At 35.0% G+C, this 25,265-nt stretch overlaps 1 protein-coding gene across 5 annotated transcripts; it reads right to left on the minus strand.

The window, feature by feature from the left end:
- Positions 1–2,823: 2,823 nt before the first annotated feature.
- Ssdp (Sequence-specific single-stranded DNA-binding protein) lies at positions 2,824–24,957 on the minus strand. Of its 5 annotated transcripts, none has more exons than XM_074108181.1 (7): positions 24,480–24,957; positions 22,647–22,856; positions 20,641–20,793; positions 18,252–18,437; positions 14,819–14,935; positions 9,812–9,919; positions 2,824–8,775 (listed from the first exon to the last, which is right to left on the minus strand). In XM_074108181.1, exons 1-7 carry the CDS (start codon positions 24,823–24,825, stop codon positions 8,642–8,644), a joined length of 1,254 nt encoding a protein of 417 aa, XP_073964282.1. In that variant the 5' UTR covers positions 24,826–24,957; the 3' UTR covers positions 2,824–8,641. The 5 variants fall into 5 exon arrangements, with proteins under 5 accessions (XP_073964282.1, XP_073964285.1, XP_073964283.1 ...); XM_074108183.1 differs by having other exon boundaries at positions 8,699–8,789; XM_074108184.1 differs by lacking the exon at positions 18,252–18,437.
- Positions 24,958–25,265: the final 308 nt, after the last annotated feature.

Genomic DNA, 25,265 nt, shown 5'->3' on the forward strand with positions numbered 1-25,265 from the left:
CGGCCTTGAGGCTCTGGGTCCTTGGGGTCCCGGCGCACACAAATTAATTAAAGAAGTACTGGAGACCTAGGAACTATGGCCCAAACCCTCTTGTTCTGAGAGGAGGCCTGTGCCCAGCAGTGGGACGTATATAGGCTGGGATGATGATGAAGACCAAAGGGCTGGTAGCTGCTAGCTAACTCTATCAACGAATCACCATCGCCATTCAACGAGGGAATGCTGCCAGCCTTTTGGGCACCATGCCAAGGGCCTTTTTAGGGTTCCGTTTCGCCAATGTCTGTCTGTCTGTCCGTCCGCGGTTTTGCTCAGAGACTATCAATGCTAGAAAGCTGTAATTTTGCACGGATATATATGTAAACTATGCCGACAAAATGGTACAATAAAAAACTAAAAAAAAAAAAAAACTATTTTTTTAGGGTACCTCCCATAGACGTAAAGTGGGGGTGGTTTTTTTTTCTCATCCAACCCTATAGTGTGGGGTATCGTTGGATAGGTCTTTTAAAACCATTAGCGATTTGCTGAGACGATTTTTCGATTTAGCGATGTGTTTGCGAAATATTCCACTTTAGTGCAAAATTTTATTAAAATCCAGCGTCCCCCCCCCCTCTTAAATTAAACCGGTGGATGAAAAAAAATTAAAAAAATGAGGATGGTAGTAAGTATATCACACTTTCAAGGAAAACTATAACGGCTAAGTTTGCTTGAGAATTTAAGTTTAAGAGTAAATAGTAACTAGCCTAAGGTATAAAATGTGGGAACCAGTTCGTGAAATGAAACGGAGCAGTAGCTTGTAGTTGCCTTTATTGGCCAGCGAATTTCAAAAAAATGATACGAATCGTATACAATTACGTTAGAAAAGAAAACACAATGAACACACACGTCTGTTTACGTTCTTCGTACGTCGTCAACTGCCATAACATCTCATTTGTTCTTCACTCAAACTCAGTATTCATTCTTCGTTCAAATTCAAACGTACATCATCTCATCACGCTTCAATACACGCATACCACACTCCACACTACCATATACCTAAACTATGGAAGATTCCGTATAAAACACGAAGACCTTAGGAAAATATTACTTAATTTTTTCGTAATGGCTACGGAACTCTATTTCGGGCGTGTCCGACACGCTCTTGGCCGGTTTTTTTTCTCGACGAACCCTACAGTGCGTGGTATCGTTAGATAGGTCTTTTAAAACCATTCGGGGGTTGCCGGGGCGATTTTTCGATTCAGTGATTTGTTTGCGAAATATTCAACTTAAAAGTGTAAATTTTCATAAAAATCGAGCGTCCCCCTAAAGATGTAGTAAATATAACAAACTTGCAAGGAAAACTATAACAGCTAAGTTTGTTTAAGAATTATTAGTAGTTTGAGAGTAAAGAGTATATACCTAAACTTGGAAGATTCTGTACCCACAAAATACGAAATCCTTAGAAAAATTTACTTGATTATAGGCTTTTGGCTACCGCCATAGAAAAGTTGGCTACGACTATTTTCTGCTCAGAAACCAAAAGATATAAGATCCTGTGTGGTAAAGATCATATATAAAATAGGATCGCCGGCGGTTACACGGCGAGCGCCTTAATCTTTTGTCGCAGACAAGAGTTATAAAATCCGAGCTATAGATACTCGCTCAGCTGCAGTTTACGAGCTCGATGGACGTAATGCCGGAACACTTTACAGCCGAGCGAGAAAACTCTCGCTTCTCGCTTCGCCCATCTAGTTACTCGCTCTACTGCTTCTCGCTCATCGTCGGCTTGGAATGCTTTATTCGGATATTTCAGCACAGTTCAGTCGTATGCAACTGTTACGAAATATGCGAAACGGGTAAAATCAAGGTAAAACCTAGTACGCGGAACAAAACCGAATTTACTTTAACTACAGTAAATTGGCGAATATTTAAAAGTAAAAAAATAACTTGTTCATAAACCAGTAACATAAAAACTATGAAGAACTATATTTTGAAAAATTATAAGAGAGACTATAAATGTTTTTTTCCAGTGCCCTTAGTGTAAATTTTCGGTTGCAAAATACGTCTCGATCGCGTTCGCGGTAAAACATCAATTTGTATGCAAACACGAACAGCGCCTCTAGCGGAACGTTTGCGATGTTCGTGTTTCCATACAAATTGAGATTTAAACGCGAACGCGATCGAGACGTATTTTGTAACCGAAAACTTACACTAAGGGATTCAGAACGAGAAATACGAAATCCTTCATTTCTCCGATTTGTTTTATGGCTACAGTATTTCATCACGTTGAATTATTTAAGAGTAAATTCGTCTTCTCATGTTCCTATACGCGGAACAAAACCCGAATTTAATTAAACAGTCTGGTCGGATAGTTTACGTGTGCGAAACGGGTAAGTCTAGTTTATAAACCAGTGAGATTTTTTAATACTTAACTAAAAAAATACGAATATATGAAAGTTAAAAAATCACAATTTGTATAGAGACAGTTGAACTATGGCGTCATATGCCACAACGACCATAGGAGAGACTAAATTATTATTTTCCAGTGTAGAGGTTGCGTCTCACGTTCGCGATAACCTTGTATGCAAACACGAACAGTCTAGCGGAACGTTTGCGATGTTCGTGTTTCCATACAAATTGAGATTTTACGCGAAGAATTTTGTAACCGAAAACTTACACTAAGGTAAAGCAAACAAATCTGAAGTTCATGCCATATCCGTCCCTCTCTCACCTATTTAATACTATTGGCGTGAGCGGGACGGCACGAAACGAAGATATAATCATTATTACTGGTTCTGTATAAGTATGCAGCACATATTTTTAAAGGTTACTTGCAAATAAAACAACTAATTAATATATAATAACTATTTATTTAAGTATATAAACATTACATCGATTAGAAAAAAATAATTCATTTACCTAACACAAAATGAAGGAAAAATAATATACCTTAAAACAACATACAACCTCACACTACACGTATTTTAAAAAGATTAAATTAAAAAAAAACTCAAATTTAAATTAATTATTCCTTTAAAAACTTGCAGATTGTTAACTTGCATTGTCGAAATCTATTTTTTTTAAGTTTACACTAAATTCCTTATACACTAATCTTTTAATTCAACGCTGCATTTAATTTACAATTTTTGGGTCCGTTTAGTGTAAATTTTGCTAAAAACTTGATAAATTACTATTTTCATTGACACGTAAAATTCTATAAAAAAAAACATTATACTTACGCCACATACAAATTGATTTTATTTACAATTTGTTAATAAAAATAAAAAATAGTGATGTCCGCATTCAGTCGAGATTCCAAAACCGATACCGGTTTTATGATTATATCTTTTTTGGCTTCACTAAAAGAACCCAAACTTGCTCAAACTATGGACAGAGCCGAGGCTCCTAACTTAACATCTACCTCACCGAATCTCTCTATGAAATAATCTAATTTATACAGATTTCCATACACCCCAAGAAAAAAAAACCTATACTACAGATGATACCAGAAATAAATTGTAGCTATCTCGTTTAAAAATCTCCACACAGAATGATGTTGTCGAAAAACATAAAATCTATTGCTACATGTGAGTTACCACAACCAATCTGGCCGAAAATGACATTATAGCCGAATTTGCTTTGTCTAATTATATTGTGTATAATGTCTCTATTATATTTGCCTACCAGTATTCATTAATACAGGTACCCTGTAATGACAACGGTTGTTGGATAAACAGCTAAAATGAAGTGGAACAAAACCACACGTCACACGTAATGAACTAAATCAGATACTACTTCAAACTAAAAATAGTACATTTTTCGACAACGCCCCAATATACATCTAAGCCATGACAATAGCTTCCCAAATTCATATTTTCATTTAAACATGAATAAATGCATATCCGAAATACGGGTACAATTCTCTTTAATCAGAAAAAGCGCGTAGAGGCGAATTCGATTGCACAGTACCTTTTTTTCGCATACAAAATTACGGTGCCATCCTTCCGTTCTCCACACTAAATATTTAGCCGAATATTCAATCGCCGAAACCGTTTTTCAACACATCCAATCGTAATCCGGAACTTTAACCAGTAAACATCACAAACGAGACATGAAAACCACGACAAAATATACATAAGCTACAGTGACATCAGTAAGTATCACGGCTCGGCGATACTATTAAAATATATGTATTTAAAACTAGGTACAGTGAGGTGTAAGTGATGTGATAAATGTAACATTCTATCGCGATTTATTCTCGTTTGTGATCACGCTGGAGTCAGGTATTTTTCAGTATAATTGAATCATCAAATTAATCCGTAAGTTTGTAAAATCTTTCAAATGGAATTAGAACTTCCGGTGTAATTGGTCCATTAAATTTTAATGCTACAATAACCTTAAGCCCGGCAGTTAAGTTGTAAAGAAACTAAATGTGCCAGATTACATGACAAAATAAAACGAGTAAAATTGACAATTGAATATTTTTAACTTTCGAGATTACCACTATACATAGTACACTCGCGACCACGTCCACTGCAATTTTAGATTTTTTTTGGATAATTACGATGAATAAAAAATACAGAACAACAACCAACCGCGCCTGACAGCCGCACGCAGAGACGACAATTCGTTTAATGAATCATAAACTCATTCTCAAATTAAAAACTGACTCATTGTCAGTTTTTAATTGACATCTCTGAGCGCGACACTGAGCTTAAACAATAAAAAAATACAAATCTAGGAACATTAAGAGCTTAAAACGAAATACGCTAAATAATTTATTTAAAAACGTGGAAGATGTTTAGTAAACGTTAGATCGCACAGTTCCATATCGCTGCGCGTGCACAAATGTTTTAATTGTAGCAAGGACATGAATAAACTATTTTATCAATACCTTTGCAAGGCCTAACTTAAATATTAAAGAAACATTCTAAAAACGAACAATTTAGACACTTACATCGTAATTTTATTTTCAGCCAGTATTTTATACGCCACTATTTTTTTTCCATTTATAGCCTTTAGCCATTGCTTTACGTGCTAGTCCAGACTCTTCAGATAAAGAAATATAAAAGCTACTGTTTCTATAGAATAACGAATAACTAAAAGGCCTTTTTCAGATAGTTATTTTGTCCTGCAAAACTGTCAATTTACCGACTACAAAATAATAATACGACCTTAATGACGAAAACATGTTCAAGCGGTAGTTGTCTTTAAGTCTCATTTCGCCGCAACTAGTTGAGAAATATCAGTTCAAGTTCAATCTTCAAATTAAAATCAAGTAATGTGTTCATATTGAGTGTTTCACTTATGAAATTGTATTGTATTTAATAAGACCTAGTGTCAACTTCATAAGCAAAGAGTCAATAATTTGTACCATTATTTTTTTATTTCTTTTGTATGAAATTTGCATTCAGTTCTAAGTTACGGTTACGAAATGAGACAAAAATACAATCGCTTCCGTCATTTACTTAAAAAGATATAAAGGCTGGCCCATTTAGATCGGCCAGTATGGGAAAGTCTGAAACTATAAGACATACGAAGATCTGTTCATAGGATCCATGTCATCGATTTTAGTAACAAGAAAAACTGGATTCATACATTTAAAAAAAACTTAAACGTTATGAAAAATAAAACTTACGTTATTAAAGAATATTAAATACAATGCGTTTTATTCATTCTAAATACCGTGTTTCATAGTAACATTTATTGCTTATGGCCTACACTACCGATATCCAAATAGAAATAATGTACGTTTTATTTTTCAAAACGACCGGGTTCGATTCCCGAACTGAGTAAAAGTGTATTTTTTCTAATGTACGAATGCAGTTTTTCTTGTTACTAAAATCGATGACATGATTCCTAAGAAAAGATCTTCGTATGTCTTATAGTTTCAGACTTCCCCATACTGGCCGATCTAAATGGGCCAGCGTGTATAAACTCAACACCGAATAATATTTTAATGTCACATATACATATAAAGTCTGAACAATGAGGGCTTTTATGGCAGGCTAGTTGGCGATAGTATCGTGCGTGAGGTCCGTTTGACATCTTTGCCATCTAGCGATATTTCACCTGTCAAAAAACCCTCCCTACTTTTCACCAGCAGTAAAATTTAATATTATTACATAAAAAATATGTTTTCATTGCGAATCAAAAGCCATAGAAACCAAGGGCATCGCAGCTGCTTAATTATCTATTCAAATGAATAGATAAACATTTTCAATATTAAATCATGCTACAATTAAAACAATCCAAATATAAGAATACTCGAAATCACATATCCGTCTCAGATAAAAAAATACCTATGTAAAATCAATACATACATTTAATGTTATTTGAAATAAAATATAATAAAATCTATAAAAAACATGTTAATACACGAATAATTATCTACCGAGTTTCGGGCATTATTTCTATTCTCGCAGTAAATTTATAGAAAGACAACACGATACTTATTTTAAAAAAAATCTCAATCACCGAAAATGTGATAATAATACAGGAGCCATTACGTTTTAGCCGAAAGCCGAAACCGGATTATTCGGCTAAACTATAGTCATTTTTTGTACATCATCCAATTACATTATCAGTTGTATTTATATAATATTTTTTTGACAAAATGAACTGTCAAAGACGCATTCAGCTGCCAAACCAAATAGAACTGACAACAAAATGTGCTCTAAAGGAATATAACCACCAGCTTTTGTTCAGTTGGATGCGTCTTCGTTCGAGCAACATTGTAAAAAAAAAATACAGGATATACATTTGACGTCAACAATCTTTACATTTTAGTTCCTTGTCACTGTATACCTTCTGACAATTTTATACAAAAGTTCAAACACGTAGTGACAGCGATAAGGTAGTAAAGTGTAAAAACCTTTAACTTTCATTGTACTATCGAACCATTTGACTCCTGACCTATCATAGAACGATCTCACAATATATGTGTTATAGCGTTTTTTTTTTCACTGCGTTGCAATTCATTTGGTTAGATAAAAAATAGATTTTACTCATAGCCATTGCAAGCTACGTGATTAACCGTGATTTTAGCGATCAACCTTTTTGTAATCCAATCAAATATAGTTTAGTTCTTCCAAATCCATGTTCCAAGCATGGTCTGCATTCAATGCAAAAGGCAATTTATCTAGATGACAACCAAAACGCAGATAGCAAAATGTTGGTAAAATAGAATAATTGTACAACTTTTGCTCTATTTTTGATGAAATAAATTTTAAAAAAATCGTAAAATACTGCGGCAAGATACCCGACTATAAGACCCAGGAAACTTTAAGATGATACATTAAAATAAATAGATTGCGTAGGAAGTATGAGGACGCTATTAAAAAGCCTTTTTTTTTCAGATCGTTGGAACTAACGATATTCTTACGCCAACCTACCAATGTAGGAAACTTTTGAGATCATATAAATACATTCTTTTGTAACAAGAGTTCGGGACAATTTCGATCATAACGAATATAGGATTCTAAAATCGCTTATAATACTAGTCAAAAGAAGATAAGGGCCACTTGAGATTCATCGGTAAAATGAAATCAAAAATACGTTAGTGTTTATATCTGAATACATTTAATTGAATAAAAAAACTTGTATTGTATCATGTTGCATTAATAAAATCAATCATTCATTACAGACATTATTAAAAAAATATATTTATTGGTATTTTCGTTTAATCAATGAAACTCACGTGGTCCCTATATTTCTTTTGTGTAGTATAAAATGTGTGTTTTATTTAATGTTGAATATTTTAGCACTTGATTGGGTCGAACACTTCTGTAAATGTTTGTCAGGATTTTTAATTTTATTTGTCATGTTCCTACACATTGGTCGCTGTTACAGTATCACGTCGAAGGCGTGACCATATTTTAAATCAAAATTCTGATAAATACTACCATCTCTTTAGCAAAAGGCAGTACCATCTAAAAAAAACACGAGTTATTTATAAGTGTAGCTTAAGACATTCTGCATCAAAAGTTTTTTTTATTTTTTGAGATACTGCCATTTGCCTTATCACGGCAGAATAATCTTTAGAGGAGCGTTCAGTTAGATTTGATGCTGCATCTCCTAAAACTTATTACATTAATCAGCAATATCATAAAACCGTGCCAAATTATTTTTTTAAATGCAACTTTAAGTATTTTTGCTATGGCTTCGTAAGAATAATTTATTAGGAAAAAATCGTTTAAAATATTTTTATTCCAGTTTCATCGCCATAAGATTTTTATAGATACAATAATTTTAAAATTAAGTCTGCGGCTAAAGAATGAGCCATCCTTATAAAAATGTACGCACTGACTTAACTTCAGATTGCATTGAAGGAAGTATTTGTTAAAATATGACGTATTTTTGTTATAAAAATTACAGTTGCAACTCACAAATATGCGTTTTTAAAGATGCTTGAGTTAAAAATGAGGATTATTTTACGAAAATCCTGTAAAGATGACAATTTCTAAGAAAATCATATCAAATGACCGTTATGTCTTTCGTCCATGATATTTTTAAACTTGTATGTATTTTGATTCGTACCCGTTTAAAACCAAGCACGTTCGTGAAATGCAACACAATGTTATTAGTAATAGTGATGTCCCGTACCCTTTAGCCGAAACCAAATCTGATACCGAATTTTTGGCAAGTTGGCGCCGCTCCTTTAGTAAATTCACTGCATGAAATAGTCCGGATGGTCTGGATCTTTCTCGAACCGCTTCGCCTCTTCCTGCATGCTCTCTTTGATTTTCAAAATGGCGGCGGACTCAGTCTGGTCGTTCTGGTCGCCGCCGGGTCCCCCAAAACCTATGAAAAATATCCTTTAACATTCATATTTTATATCTAAGGTTCACTTATTCGGGTTGAAATTAAGCATACCCATGCAAAATAAAATTATATTTTTTTATAAAAATATTGATACATATAAATGAATTATAGGTAGTGCCACGAGAGTTGAAGGGAATGATTACACACACAGCTACATGAAAAACTTATTGCATAAAAGAAGAATAAAATGAATGAGTGAATATTTATAGTAAAATTCGCTGTCATTACATGACATGTTCTTGTGTTCGTGACCTGAACTCTGGTGGCACTACCTATACTAGATGTGTAGGTAAGTAAAAAAAATTGAGACCGACTATTTTTTTTATGTTTCTCTTTTTTATTTTCAGAGCAAATATCAAGTATTTCATAATATAAATGCAGACACCTATAGATATTAGATTTACAAAGCGTGCTTTATCATGATCAGTCACTACACTACACTACATATTAGAACTCTATTCATGGTAAATACTGTGTCATTTGTTTTATAAAACATACAGTCATAGGTATTTGACAAATATGTCATTATTTTCCATATAATTTTTATGCTATCGAATCGATATATCTATCAAAAATACATTTGTATAGAATACAGATGATCAATATGAATTCTGGTAAAGTATTAAACGGTGTTTCTAAATACTTAAATATTAGGTAGTAAATATAATTAGTTGTTTCGCCAAGCTTTAGACCTTTTTTACACTGAAATAAATATTTTCATTTATCTATCACTGACAATGTCATTTCATGTATTAATTCAAAAACGACATATGCGCTCAATCGTATTCTTCTCAGTTTGATAATAACCGCTTCCAAACTTTAATTTTGCTTGCAATTTTTTTCTAAACAATAACTTATTGGAAAACTGACTGACTAAAAATGTAAGCCCCCTTGAGCATAAAGGGTAATTCCCGAATCACGTCAGCAAAATTTTTGTAGGTTTTAACAAAATTAGAGGACTTTTGACTAAAGAATGTAAGCTCTTTTGAGCATAAGTATAAATATTCCAACTCACTTAAGTTGTAATCACCCATGCCGGATCCGGAGTCTTCCCGTGGCGTCCCCGGCCCGCCGCCACCGACGCCCCCAGGCGAAGACTTCATACCGTCCACACCTCCTAGACCTGGGACAAAGTCGTTAGGTGACTCCTCTCCGTTACAAACACCCCTCAAAATGTAACCATGAAAATTTTGCTAAAGTGGCCACTATCCATCCAGTAAGGAAGCTTTATATTCATATTAAAACCTTTTAGGTTCTGAAGTGGCTTCCAGTTTTCATAGTATACACTTTTTGGCAAAATTTTGCTAGCACAGTGACATTTGAAACATCAATGTTGACCGTGATGTTAAAATACACTTATTAATAACAAGTCTCGTCGAGCGTTCTTTTAAATATTTTTAATCATTTCTAAAGTCATAATAATATAAACTCTGCTGCACTGCTGACCTTTGTCCAACAGTGGACGTCTTCTGGCTGATAAGATGATGATGAATAATGTAAAGAGGAGATTTAACTGTGTTTGCTGGTTATGGATAAACCCAAAACTATCGAATATCTACATTTGAAATATTCTTTCAACTTGATAACGCTCTATTATCATTATCATTGAGTTACATAGGCTCACAATGGGTAACTCATTACAATTATATTAACATACATTACCGGCCTTGCTTAGCAATAGCAATAGCAAGAAATCTGATTATTCATTTTGATCGCAAAAATTAAGACCCTATAATGATCGAGAACGATTAAAATCGAGCATAGGACTATTAGAACGTTCGACAAGACTTAATTCTGGCATATTTTAATACTGCTTTTTGGCGTAGTAGGGCACTGTTGTGAAGTGACTAGGTAATTGTTAATTTATGATTTGGGTGAAGCGACAAAATTACAACCAGTCATAACTAATTTCTTATTAGATAAATAGTAATCGCTTTGCACAAATCTTAAATGAAGCGAAACATGCTGTCAATCGGAAACTTTTGAAAGTTATTTGCTAGTCTATTCTGGCCGCTGTTTCATCGCCATACATGGTGATATGCATGCTGTTAAATAAAAAAATAAATCTTATTAATTTTGAAAGCACGAAACTCTTGGCACTTACCACATTCTGTTTTAAGTATAGTGACGTTACTTTCAGTTTTTTGTCTGCAGCAATTTCACCAAAATATCATATTCCTTTTTTGAACAGCGCAACTCGCAAATTCTATATGTATGTAGACACTGAACACAGAAATATGCACCAACTTGGATTCCATTCTTGCTTCTCCGAAGCGATCGTCACAATTTGACCATTCGTCTTATGTAGCTATGATATTAGCTTTTTTTATAATTTAAAACCACCATCATATTATGAAAATGTAACAGCGACCAAGCATTGGTGTTGCTAGTAATGAAAAAAATACAAGTATAAGATACTATTCAGCACCAATACTGTATACACCAGATACCGACTATGCCCTGAAAAAAGAATACTATAAAAAAACTATCCATACTCATGCCGCTAGCGACACCTAGTGGCATAATAGCGAACTAAATCTTGCAACTAAAGTTTTTTCCAGGGCACTAATTTAAAGGACTATGGCAAGACATAAGCCGTTCAGTTTGCTTCATTCTTAAATAGTTTAAAAATAAATACAGGAAAAGAAACATGATCAAAACAAAAAAAAAAACAGAAATAAAACTAAAGGAATATTTGATCATATTCCTAAGGATCGTATGTAATTTTATTTAAAGAGTAAAAACTTCATAGCTCGTTATACAGGGGACGTAAGCAGCGCCATTTAATCTTACAATAAAGTTTCAAATTACATTTACTTAAACAAAATAGTCAATTTGAAATCGTCACAAACTATGAGGCTTTTTTTCTTTAAATAAATATAGCATCATTTAATTTGAGAGTTATTTCTTTAGAATAAGATCGAAAATACCTTGTCAGAATATATACTTTCACTTTTTTTATTATTACACTTTTAACTTAGTGTCTTATATAATCGTCACAGAAACTGTCCTAAGACTTTTTAAGATATGATATGTCACAAATCTGACAAGTTATTTTCTTTCGTCTATTAACTATGTCGTTAACAATAAATAATAGATTGTCTTAGTTAAAAAAATACAGAATTGCCAACATTACAATTTTTGCAGTAAAAACAATTACATTGTTTCAAGGAATGTTAGAAATTCTGCCCGTCAACAATCCTTTTATTGAATTTTGGGCCGTAAATTGTTCAATTTTTTAAAAAGACCAAACCTTTACGTTAGAGCGTAAATTCAATATGTTTGAGACTATAAGTTAGCTACCTGAATAGACTTTTAAACTGAAAGGGCTTTTCAGTGTTGTTTAATTTTCGGCCGATACCGTAATTTTGTGACATTTCTTCGAACCGTTTCTGCTAACAGTTGAACAAAGCGAACCGAGGTTTAAAATTAGGTTATTCTTAATGTAAAAAATACTATCTTTCTGTGAGCAGCACTTTCGGAAATTTACCAAATAGCAGAAACCTGAAAATATTTTAGCCTCTTCACTCTCTTACATAGATTCAGGCTAAATTATTCCGTCAATCAACAAGTTGCCAAAGTTGCTAAACATGTTTTCTAAAAATCTGTAATTTCTGTGATTTGATCAATAAAAGAACTGTTGTGTGAGCTGGCATGGATTGCTTCTTTTTAATACCGAATTTATAATTTGACGTTTCTATTTGAATTTTGCTGTACCTACATATAAAAATCCAAGTTATATTTTATAGAAAGTTTAATTATTGTTAAACTTTTTGCCTCCTTTTGAATATTTATTTTTATACATTTTATGAAAATGTCGGGCATTTTGTATGACAGAAACTGTCACACTAAACACTTCTACTAATACTTATTGGTTTATTAATATATATATATATATATATATTACTATTATTTTTTATTTATTTCCATTTTTTCTTTCGGAATATACTGCTTTTTACTTTATTTTGTTCTTATAACCTGCATTAAAATGTAACCTGTGCTGTTGATATATGTTTTTCTTTGTTTCCCGAAAAAACATTACAGTGGTGCTATATAAGTTTAAGATCTTATTTGTTTAATTACTACTTAATGTCAAGAAAACTCGTAAGATGATATTTACGAAGAATTAATCATGTCAATGTGATAGTCTTCTAATACTTTCTTAGCCGAAATAAATCCTCTAATTTCTCGTAGAATCTGACTGTTAATTTTTATACAATACTTACAAACTGAAAATCTGTAGCAGTCTATACCAGCTTCAAACATTAACCGTGGGGCGGCAGCGGTTGAGGTAACTTACGTTTAAATTAAAACTAGTTAACCTAATCAACTAAATTTAATCTTTAGTGAACTTGATATTATCGGTATTACCAGAAATAGCTTCATCTGTAATTAAACTTTAAACAATGTATGTTACATAAATCTTAAGTCGTGGAGCGACCAATGACAGGGGTGGTCATAATTTTTAAGTAGTTGTAACTGTGTAATGCTGAGTTAATGTTGACTTAAGTGCCGTTTGAAATTTTTCAGTGGGCACACCACCTCGTCATTAGATTAAAATTTAACGCATCTCTGGTTACACCAATCGCATCACTTTTAAGTCTTTGACAAACAAACAGACCTTTAAAAGAGTGGTACTCGAAGTGTTTCGTACTAAGCTTAGGTAAAATTTTTATGACACGTATTGCATCTTGGTCCATTTAATTACACTAAATTTCACACCAGGAGTATCTTGAAGTTGTATTTGATGTGATATTTTTTCTTAGAGTACATTTTTTACGCTCGATAGAATATTTATGCGTCTGACTGAACTTCTAGAATAAAACAGTATTAAAAGGGATGTTTGCATCTATCAAGACACTTGTCATTAGCCTTAGATTTTAAAGTTGAACGCCATTGAGTTATTTAACCTTTTCTACGCCAATGACTCATATATGTATACGCAACGCACCGCAGGTAAGAACCTAATATAAGTAAAAGTAGTAATAAAGACCTATATATGCATCCATTACTTCAATGCAAAAGCAAATTTCGTTCAAGGTTAAATTTTAGGCATTGCAATATAGAAGCCTGGTGTATGGGTGATGTCTTTTGTATTTGACGTGGCGGCGAAAAGGTTAAAAACAAAAACAATATTTTTATCTAGCATTATGTCAACCCAAGCTTTTGACTACTCTATTTTGGTCTTTTATTAATTTTTATTTGGTATTTTATTTTTATTAGCATCCATTTACGTGTTTTGTTGGTCAAAGACTTCAATGATTGGCTGCAAGATTCGACATCAACGATTTATAATAGTAGTTCTTTTAAAGATGTTTCAAATTCAGTAGGTACTCGAATTGCAGCATATAAATAACTGAGTTCAACTTCTACCACGCCCATAATAGATGTCAAATAAAAAATATGTAACAATGATATTTAAAATCTGATCTCAATGTTAATGTTGAATCTTAGTAGCGAATAAGTCAGTTCTCGCTAATTAGATCGAGTGAGGGGCGGATGGTAATGAATATCGCAAAAGACGCGGGCAGGGGACTTCAATACGCTAACGGTTTCGGCCGATACCAGTATTCCGGTATCGAGCGTGTCGCACCACTAACTAACGCGCCCCTCTTTAAACTCTTGGCGAGGAATGACTTGTCCGGTCGCCCAGGGAACCAATCCTCAGTGCCCTCGAGAGTTAAGTCTAGCTAGATGACCTCGAATTTATTATTTACTAACTTTACTTATAATACAATTGTCTTAATTCTTAACCAAGGTCAAATGTCGAATGCTCTCAGCACACATTATAATGAGCTTTCATGAGAATCAGGTAGCGTTTACATAGATCGTTAACTGATTATGGCATTAAACCAAATTAAGTAATGAAATGGGCCGTATTCTCGTCACCGACTGCCTTAGTTCGAAAACACTACAGAAAGCGTTTGACATTTCATCTCGAGGCATCTAAACTTGGAGTTAATCTCGACTTGAGAATCGATATCCTGCAAGTGCGTTAGGTGTATAACTTCGAATGTATAACCTTCCGTGACCGGTGGCTGAGGCAAGTGCTGCGGGGTCGGATGCTCGCCGGCGAGTGGGAACTCGGCCCCCAAAGCTGCGCCGACCGGTTTCATCAGTGTATACATGTTGTCGCCCCCTGCCGTAAACGCTTTTGTCGGTTTCGGCCGATACCGAATTTACTGGTATCGGGCGTGTCACGTCTCTTTTTTTTCACGATAGCGAAAAAATCATGTTGAGTAAAAGTTTTAGGTTTTTTTTTCGGTATCGTCGACTTGTTTTATTTATGGATAAGGTCTAAATACATAGACAAAATTATGTCGGGTAAATTGAAGGTGGTGAATTGAAACAAAATATGTAAACGTATACAAACCAACAGTTTATTTGTAAAAAGAAAAATTTAATTAATTTTGCCTATGTTATTTAGTAATACAAAATGAGTATTAGACAAGTAGGTACATTTAAACATAAAAATAAACTCGATTAAAAATAGTTTTTGAGCCAAAAAGTACCATGTACTTACATTCTTACAAAATAAAAGTTAATTTCATTTTTAATCGAGCCAAATTAACAGAGCCACAAATGTTTTTTTTATTTTTTTCAACCAGAAACAATAACTTAAAAAAATCAAGTTCTTCCCTGACTTTTAAAAAAAATGGAGGGTAAAGATGGGGCTGGTTTCGTTCATACTAACATGAATAATACATTTAAATTAAAAAAAAAAACATTTTCCAGTTATTATTTGATATCGGAACCTAAAAGCTAAACCAGTAGATTATGTTTCTCTGAATTTTTGGCCAAAAATTTTCTGTCATAAGTATTTGAAATTTAATTACTTAAAATCAAAAAACACAGTCAATTAAAAATTAATGATGTTTTGAACATTCAATGTCAAATTCTGTCAGTGGGTTTTAAGAGGTTTAATCTAAAAATAATGATGAGCAAAATAATTGGACGCCATAATTGTCATAATAATCGTGGAAATTTTAAATAATAAGATTCCCTTATTAAAATTGTTTAGATAACAAAAAATATTAACCTACCGCACAGTCCTTTATAAAGGACTTAAGTATTGTAATTTGAACATCGAACTATCATAAATGACAAAGTTTGATGTTCGTAAATCAAAAATTTGACTTAGGCCGCATGAGGAATATTTTTTAGGGTGAATGTTAATATAATAATGTATAATTTAATATTATATTGGGTTTTATAAATTGTAACCCAAGTTTTTTAATAAATGGTTATCCTCACTGGTGAGCATAATTATCATTAGTTTGCAGATAAACACAAAAAAAATCTTATCTATAGTAGTATTGAAAACTTGTTTCTGATCGAAATAGAAGAGTCGATACAAACATAAAAGAAAGTATACAAAAATTAGGATAACTTACACTAAAAAGAAACATAAAAAGCAATGACAGATTCACACTAAACCAACGCCTATTTTGTCCCAATTTTCTGTCGGATTCACATTAATCTTAATCGGACATTATAAAATACAGCTCGTTCTAAATGTACCAAAAGATCGATTATTCAAAATAGGCAATGTAGTCACAACACGAAATTGTTGGACCTTGAAATATCGCTAGATGGCGTTAGTATCGTGAGATCCGATTGACGTTTCAGTCTTGCTTGCGATTGGCTCATTTAATTATTTAACCAATCACAAACGTAGCGCAAATGTCAAAATTGACAAATGGACCTCATGTCATGATACCAGCGCCAACAAGTATGTAATGTTCGCCATTTGGCCATGTAATGATAATAGGACTTATTTAATGAGAATATTTACTACGAGATTAAATTACTCAGCTAATTTACGATGACAAATGGCTCGACCAAGTCTCGATCTAGTGTTGTGACCGTACCTCAGTAAACAGTATATCGCAACCGGTAAGTATCTGTTTTGGTTAATGACACAGCATGAAGAAAAAAAAGTGAACTTAATAATTTCCTTAGGGATGGTATTTTTTCTTAAGATTCAAATAAGATCAAACGGGAAGTATCCCAAAAAGGTTTCATAAATGACGGTATTTTGAGAAAACAAGAAACTCAAAAAAAAAATCGATTATAAGTATTTATTTACCTAACTTGATGAACATAATAGAATATACAACAAACAGATATAACAATATGTAACAAAGTAAGCAGATATGAAAAGGAAACCTGTGCAAAATCAAAAGTTATACCGGTATCAAAATAACGGTACATCTCTAGTTAATATTCATTCAAGTAAGTATGCGTGTACCAAAAAAACTCAATACCGACTGTAATACTGCATAAACCGTTTATTGTGTTGAATAGCGGTTAACAGTACGTACGGTCGTTAGAAACAAAGACTTTTAGAGCTAGTAAAAAAATCATGGTCCAATTAAAAAAAACTGAGCTTCACTTTTTTATTCAACCCTTGGCAATCCAAAAAGGCAATTTTGATACCAGAAAGCCGTTTTGAAATCACACCCTGAATAATACTATTCGAAAATTTGCAATCGTATAAAATTTTTGACTACTCTATTCCCATTTCAATTTGAAAATGGCGTTGTAACTCCTAGTGTACTTTAATAAATTACAAATCAAATGCATAAATGCCAAATGGACTATGTAGTGTACAAAGCATTCAATTAGAGAAGAACTTTAAATATTTTTAAACCATTTATAAAATCACAATTATCGGTTTAGTTTGTATAACTAACTACGCCCTTTAAAAAAAAAGATACGATTTCCGAATATTATATCAACAAGTAACATTTTAAAATCGCCTATCAGTTTTCACTATTACATTAAATAACAATTCATTTTGTCAAATTCAAAAAAATGCAATAAAAAACACACTTTTACTAAAAACTCATTCGTTGTATTAGTATAAATCAAGCCATCTTTATATAATCGATCTTTAAATTTGATAGAAAAGCATAAATTTCCAATTTTAATTTTTGACATAGCTACCATTATGTATATCTGTCATATAGAAGAGACCCAAGCGTGTGGAACCAAGGTTAAGCAAGAGTGAAGCAAGCGTACGAACAAAATGAAAAAGAAAAATTTAATAGGACTATAAATTGGTCCCTTCACATATAAAAAGACGTGAAGAAATCATTGTATGGACATTTAGGGAATTGCCACAGTCAAATACCTGGTTTTTAGTGTTGTAACGTTACAAATACCTGCAAATGTCTAAATTAAATGATACATATCGATGTTAATAAGTGTTAAGATGATACGCCAGTCGGTTGTATATAAAAAGAGCCAATTACACACAGTGATCAATGAAGCTTGGATACCGAATTACATTGCTTTACTGGTATCAATACCGGATAATTCAATTCAAAATTCTAGCCACTACCGTTATTAACAAAAACGGTATCAAAATAACGTTATTTATCCGGTATCGGTATCAAAATCGGTATCAACCCCAACCGCCACCGCCACCTGTGGGAGTCATCTCAGCTCACCTGAGTTCGATGAATCCTGGGGGCTTGGCATTATCGGTGTGGGGGGCCCTGGGGGGCCGTTGGAGCCCGGTGGCGCCCCGTAGGCGCCCGGCGAGCCGCCACTGTAGTTTAGCGGCGCGGAGCCCCCGCCGCCGCCGCTGGCGCCGGTCCAAGCCCCGCGCGGACCCATACCCATTGGTGGCATACCTGATCGAAAATTAAGTTTAGTATAGACACGAAAAAAGCCACGTTAAAGTCGATGATAATTTATCTGCCAGATAAACTCTCACACAGGCAAGTTATAGACCAAAAGCCCGCGCTGCCAAGAGCGCAGTCAGCGGTATCGGCAATTTTTGAAAAAATATTAGTTTTTCTTTTACTAATATACGATATAATTTTACTCGCAAATGTGATGAAAAACATTTGTATGTCGCACGGGCGGTACTAGAATTACGAACATCGACTCATTAAAGCCCTCAGTTTTCGACTTCGGGCTTCTAATAGACACTCGTTCGTAATTCCTTATTTACCGCGCTTAAGACACAATGTACTATTATAATCAAATCACATGAGTATTGCGTATAAAAAAGAATATAAAAAAGTTAACGCCACACAAAAGTAAGTTATTTGTGGCAGTAACTAGATGGCACTGAATATCACCTATTCCTCACAAGAGTTTAGACGTAACTACGCGTAGGTATGTATTTTTAACTTTTAATTTTATTGTAGGTAATCGTTTAGTGATTTTTTTTCACTCATTTTTATTAGATTACTCTGACGTTCGTGCTGTCGCGGCATTAGTCTATTAACCCATCTCATAGGCTGTGTGCAGCAGTAACTAGATGGCGCTATCAGATGGTTTTTTTCAACTTAGATATAGGGTAATAACTATATAACCAACGCCATCCATGGTACACTCACCTGGTCCCAGTGGCGGAGGGCCACGCATGCCAGCCGCGTAGGCACCTTGGGCTCATGGGCCCATCCCGAGGACCTTATGCAAGTTACATAGCTAGTAGCTTAGCTAACAGATTTTATAGACTACAGAAAAGAGAAGACGTGACTAGGAGAGTCGGCTTCAAGTTGTCCGCTGTAACTAACGATGCCACAAGACTGTAGGCACTCCATGGCACTCAAGTCAAAATACCACAAACGAAAAACCGAAAAAAAAACACTAACGTTTAAAACGTTATACTCCATGGCACTATCTAGAAGGTGGCACACGCGTGTAGCAGCCGTATGCAGCAGTTCCTAGAAGGCCATGAATGTCACCTGGTCCTTACAAGACACTCCTTGGCGTATCTGCTTCAAGCGCAAGTGTCTGTTGTCCGCCGCTGTAACTAGATGACGCCACAAGCACGTACACTGCTCTCTACAGTAACTACATGGCGCTGAAAGCCACTTGGTCCTTACAAGACTAGGCGTGTCAGTTTCAGTTGTATGTAGCTGTAATTAGATGGCGCCACGCATACGTACGTAGACCGTTCGCTGCAGTAACTACATGGCGCTGAATGTCAATATCCAGAGGCCGTATTGCCTAACGCGCTGATGTTCGCGATCGCATTCGCCATCTCTTTCTACCCTCGATTCAATCCGTGTCACTTGGAACAGGGTGTGAAAACTGTTCAAGTGCTATTACAATTTTTTACAGACTCGGAGACTTTTAGTCGATTCGAGACTTGACTCATGGCTTTTCTTACACCGAATAAATAAATTAAAATAACTTAATTTGGTCTGCGCTTTGCCGCGGCACGCTCCTACGCTCGCTCTGCTCGCGCTGTGTCACAACTGGACCTAACACACCTTCATCGTCATTCGTCGATTGGGGATTCAATAGGCGCATTAACTGCTTGGACACCCTAATATGGCGCTAATTGTAACTGTAATCTAATCCAAAATAGTACGTATTACTTCGTGCAGTGATGGCTGAACTATAGGGTCGAGACTGGCGCGATCGCATTCACCATCTCTTTCTACCCTCGTCTTATACCGTGTGACAGAAAGAAGTGGTGAAAACGATTCTGATTCCAAGTGCGTTAGACATTAAGGCCTCTGGTCCTTACAATACTAGGTAAGTCAGCTTCAGTTGTCTTTTGCTGTAACTAGATGGCACCACACGTACGTAGGGTCTTCGCTGCAGTAACTATATGGCGCTGAATGTCACCTGGTGTCTAACAGACTGAGTGAGTCACCTTCAGTTGTGTGTCGCTGCAACTAGGTGACGTCATAGGCACGTGAACTGCTTCCAACAGTAATATGGCGCTAATTGTAACCTGGTCCTTACAAAACTAAACGCGTTAGCTTCAACTGTCTGTCGCTATAACTAGATGGCGCCACAGACACGTAGACTGCCCAGGAGCAACTAGATGGCGCTGCGCTTCCATAGACTGTCGTTGTAACTAGTCCTCACCTGGTCCCTGGGGCGGAGGGCCGCGCATGCCGGCCGCATAGGCCCCGGGGCTCATGGGCCATGCCGGGCCGCGGGGCGTCATGCGCGGCCCGCCCAGCAGCCCCGCCGCGCCGCCGCCGCCGCGCTCCATCGAGTTGCCCATCATGCCTTGACCTGGTAACAACAATAACAAATCTGTTTTAAAAAAAATATATATACCTCGTTGAGTTTCTTGCCGGATTCTTCTCAGCAGAGGTTTTTCCGAACCGGTGGTAGATTTTTTTTGACATTCATAAGTGCTTGTTGTAGCCTAAATTGAATAAAGATATTTTGACTTTGACTTTGACTTTGAAATAAAGAATTTATACATCTCCAATTTTTTTTAACGGCGGAAGCATTTTACACTTCCACTGAATGTAGATTTACCAAGTTTAAAATGTTTATAAAGTTCCACAGTAAGGGACTCCATACATCCCTGTAAAATATTTAGTTACTTAATTTTTATATTTTTAATGGAATTAGTTTGTTTGCTTTCTTAGTCAAGATAGTTATAACTATACATTTTGTTTTGTAAAAATTATTTGTGCCAAGTTTCTTGCGGCGCATTCTTCTTAGCAACTTATGGTCTTTATTTTCGCTATGCTCAAGTGCCAAGTTATCTCGTGTGATATTGTTTTTTTTGCTCTCCTGTTGTACAATCTACTATTTTTTAGCCAGGTCAGGAATGTACCCAATTCACTGAAAGCTACTACTAGGTATGGACGTAGAGGTTGGAGTTACTAACTCCTCGTAGTCGGAGTCGAGATGTAAAAAAAAGATCCGATAAAGCAAGGTTTCTTCACTTTTCGGAGTCACAGACCACTTTAACAATTTAAACAATTCCATGGACTTGTGTCAAAAATTTTTTTTTGGAAAATTCCTATTAAATTACATGGAACAAACTGCCAGAACATGTTGCCTCAGCAATGAATGTGTACCAATTTAAGAACCGACTAGACCAACACATTAACAGTACAAAGAATACTTGACCAAGGAACAGCTAGATACAGGCACCTACCTATACATGATTTATTTATTTATTCAATGAAATTACACAGTATGACAGTAAAACTAAAGCACTGTGAATTTTAGAGTCTAAGCTATACACCTTGCAACTGCCTGCCTGATAATTTATATAATAATACTAATAATAATAATAAATATGATTACAGACCTACCTACTGCGGACCCCTGATACACATGCTACAGACCCCACTTTAAGAAACCCTGATAAAGGATTCGTATAAGTTTCAAGATCTAACTTTCGAATCTTTAGATCCGGATATACCCATCTCTATTTTTAACACCCAACGCAAAAAGAGGGGTGTTATAAGTTTAACCGCTATGTGCGTCTGTGTGTGTGTATCTGTCTGCCTGTCTGTGGCACCGTAACTCTTAAACGGGTGGGTGGTTTTTTTATTTGATAGCAGGTTTTCTAGCGATGGTTCTTAGACATGTTTTATCAAAATCGGTTCAGCCATTTTTGAGATATTGAACTTTGAAGTGACAAAGTTAGGGGGGGTTTTTTCGCAACTTTTTGTTGGTTATATACAAAGCAGTGGTTCGTGCGACTCGCGTATTCCAGTCAGTATCAACAGTCGTGCAGGTTGCGGAAAATTTCCAAAAAGTTAAAAAAGTTCTCGGAATTTTCTGGAAATTTTCACAAGATATAGGAAAATTAAATTTAAGACACGGATAGCTTCAATCCCCAAACAAAATTGTGAGAACTTTTCGAAATATTTCCATATGAAAAATTCTGTTATTTTGGAAAATTACCTTTGACACATCAGTATAGGTTGAATGAGAATTGAAGTGAATGATTACGCACACAGCTACAACATGTTGCGTAATGACAGCAGGATTTTGAAATTAACTTGAAAATTCCATTCTCCTTTTGTGCAATCAGTTCTTTTTGTAGCTGTGTATGTAATCAAATCATTCACTTCAACTCTCGTGGCACTAGCTATATCAACACCCTTAATACTTACCAGGTGGCCCGTTGAAATCATTGCCCATCCCCATCCTGACAGCCTGGCGGGGCCCGCTGGCGTACCACGGGCCGATGAACGGCTGGGACCCCATCAGCTGCGGCTGGGGCCCATGCGGCGACGGCTGGGAGCCCGGGTGGGGCGCCGGCGGGGACGGCCGGAGCGACGAGTTGGGGAAGAAGCCGGGGGGCATGCCGCCGCCGCCCATGCCTGGAAATAAAAAACCAGGGTTGTAATCTTAACGGAAGCAGAGGAGAAAGTGAACTTGGAAAAAATTATATTTTTACACTGTTGTACCTTCACTATTAAAAAAAAAAACATTTATTTCAAGCTACATTAAATGACTCGAATGTATTTTTAAAACAACAATCGCTATTACGCGGGTACTATGCAATTTACTGTCAAAGGCAAAGTCAAAGTCAAAATATCTTTATTCAATTTAGGCTAAAACAAGCACTTATGAATGTCAAAAAAAAAACTACCACCGGTTCGGAAAAACCTCTGTTGAGAAGAATCCGGCAAGAAACTCAACAAGGTATATTTTTTTAAACAGATTTTCAACAGATTAACTGGGATAAAAACTATCCTATGTCCTTTCCCTAAATTGGTTGAGGTGTCTGTCTGTCTGTCTGTTTGCTCAGAGACTATCAGTACTAGAAAGCTGTAATTTTGCACAGATATACATATGTTGTAGCAACTGTGCCACCAAAATTGTAGGTACAGTTAGCAACAAAAATATAAATACAGCTAAAATATGTATACACAACCTTAATGTTCAGGCTATAAAGTCCTGTGTACATATTTTTGGCACTGCAAATGTATGTACATTTTTGTTGCTGACTGTACAAAAAAATAAAAATCTACTGTACCTCCGTAAGTAGTATGTAAGCAGGGATGGGTTTTTTTTCTCATCCAATTCTATAGTATGGAGTATCGTTGGACAGGTCTTTCAATCATTTGGGGGTTGTGAAGAAGATAATTTTGATTAAGCGATCCATATTTAACTTTAAAGTGCAAATTTTCATTAAAATCAAGTGTCCCCCGCCTCTAAAACCTAAAGTTTAGGTCCTATAATCCTAATTCTTGATTGTCTTTTAAATAGTAAAAGATAATCCACTAGTGTCTCGGCGAAATTAACTTACAAAGATTCAGAAAAGTTCTTATTTTAGATCCAAAAATGTTTTACAACTTGTCTTTTATTTAATATCTCTTTAATAAGATCAATCATTTGTTGTATTATTTGATTTTACATAGTATTTTATTTGATACTAGTTCAGGTACCTATGTGTATTATTTTCATTTATTCTGTGTTTGTTTAGCCTGTTTTTTGTATTTGTCAAATATGATGTAGTTAGTAAAGATTTTACTATTATTATTATTTATTATTAACTTCATTTGACCTGTTGAATGTCCTCTTAAAACAAGTCAAAAATAATTTATATATTTTGTATCACATTTTACTATACCTATATACACTTTCATCCATGCATAACAACTAGAGCATAATTATTTCATCATTTAAACAAATATTTATAACTTTTAAGTTAACTTGTACAAGAATTTTCAAACTAACATATTTATATATGCAAATAGTATGAAAAACATGCTCCCACAACCTCAAATGCATTGAAAAGTGAAATTAACACAAAACAACTAATAAAAACAAACAAAAATCATCAGAAAACGATTCTGTAACATATTCCGTCTCTTTATCTTTCTACAAACCACTATTTACATACCATGATAAGACTACCAATGCCCTAGTTTGTGGTAAAAAAGTGGTACACAAAATTTAATAAAAATGTGTTTTTTAACTGTTTTAAAGGGTCGTACCGTCATTTGGAGGCGCCGGGCCGGCGTTGTGACCAATTCCGTTGACTCCGTAACCGGAATTTACGAACCCATAGTCATGGAAAGCCTTAGCTTCGGACGAGTGTTCGCAGGTGTCGCGACGCTCTGGCGCTGCGCAGTACAGGTCCCAGAAAACGCACCACCACGAATGCAAGAACCCTGGCGGCTCTCCGAGCGTTATGTTCTTCTCCCATCGTATTTCTGATAAAAATGTCTGGGCTGCCTTCTGAGCTCCAACATGAAGCAAGTACTCGTACACATACAGTGCCAACTTCTCGCGAGCCTGAGCGTCCGAAGGCACCGTAGAGCCTTTGCCCTTGGCATACATATCGACTGGAAGCCGACGTTTATGATTAAATTGTTTATTATTTACATTAACGCTTTATATCAATAAATTCAACTTTACAAAATGTCATTAATCGATGGCGACATTTGGCGTCTGTGGCATAGAGAAATCGGATCGTTCTCTATGTAAACAACGAGCTGTCATAAATATTTGTCTGTGGATGGAAAGAGAATTCGGCATTTCCGCCTATAAGGCTTGTTATACACAGTGGCAAACTTTAAATATTTGACATTTAAATGTAAAAAAATACTTTTCGTTGATCAATAACTTAAAAATAATTTGCTTTCATCAAGTTTCAGTAATTTTGCTCTTCATTATTCTTTCACTTTTGAAATAATTCAGTTTTTTAGACTGTATGTTCTGAAGTTCTTTTTCTTTATCGGTTTCATCAAAATTTTATAATTATCTTGTGTATAATTTAC

Source organism: Choristoneura fumiferana, chromosome 26 (genome assembly GCF_025370935.1).
Source record: "Choristoneura fumiferana chromosome 26, NRCan_CFum_1, whole genome shotgun sequence".
Classification (NCBI taxonomy): domain Eukaryota; kingdom Metazoa; phylum Arthropoda; class Insecta; order Lepidoptera; family Tortricidae; genus Choristoneura; species Choristoneura fumiferana.

What these genes read in the sequence shown, in the direction of transcription:
- Ssdp (XM_074108181.1), bottom strand. Translation starts at nt 24,825, where the DNA reads ATGTATGCCAAGGGCAAAGGCTCTACGGTGCCTTCGGACGCTCAGGCT. An exon ending in TGATTTCAACGGGCCACCTG is followed by an intron (nt 20,794 to 22,646) that starts GTAAGTATTAAG and finishes TGTTGTTACCAG; the next exon opens with GTCAAGGCATGATGGGCAAC. An exon ending in CCAGGATTCATCGAACTCAG is followed by an intron (nt 14,936 to 18,251) that starts GTGAGCTGAGAT and finishes CGTTTACGGCAG; the next exon opens with GGGGCGACAACATGTATACA.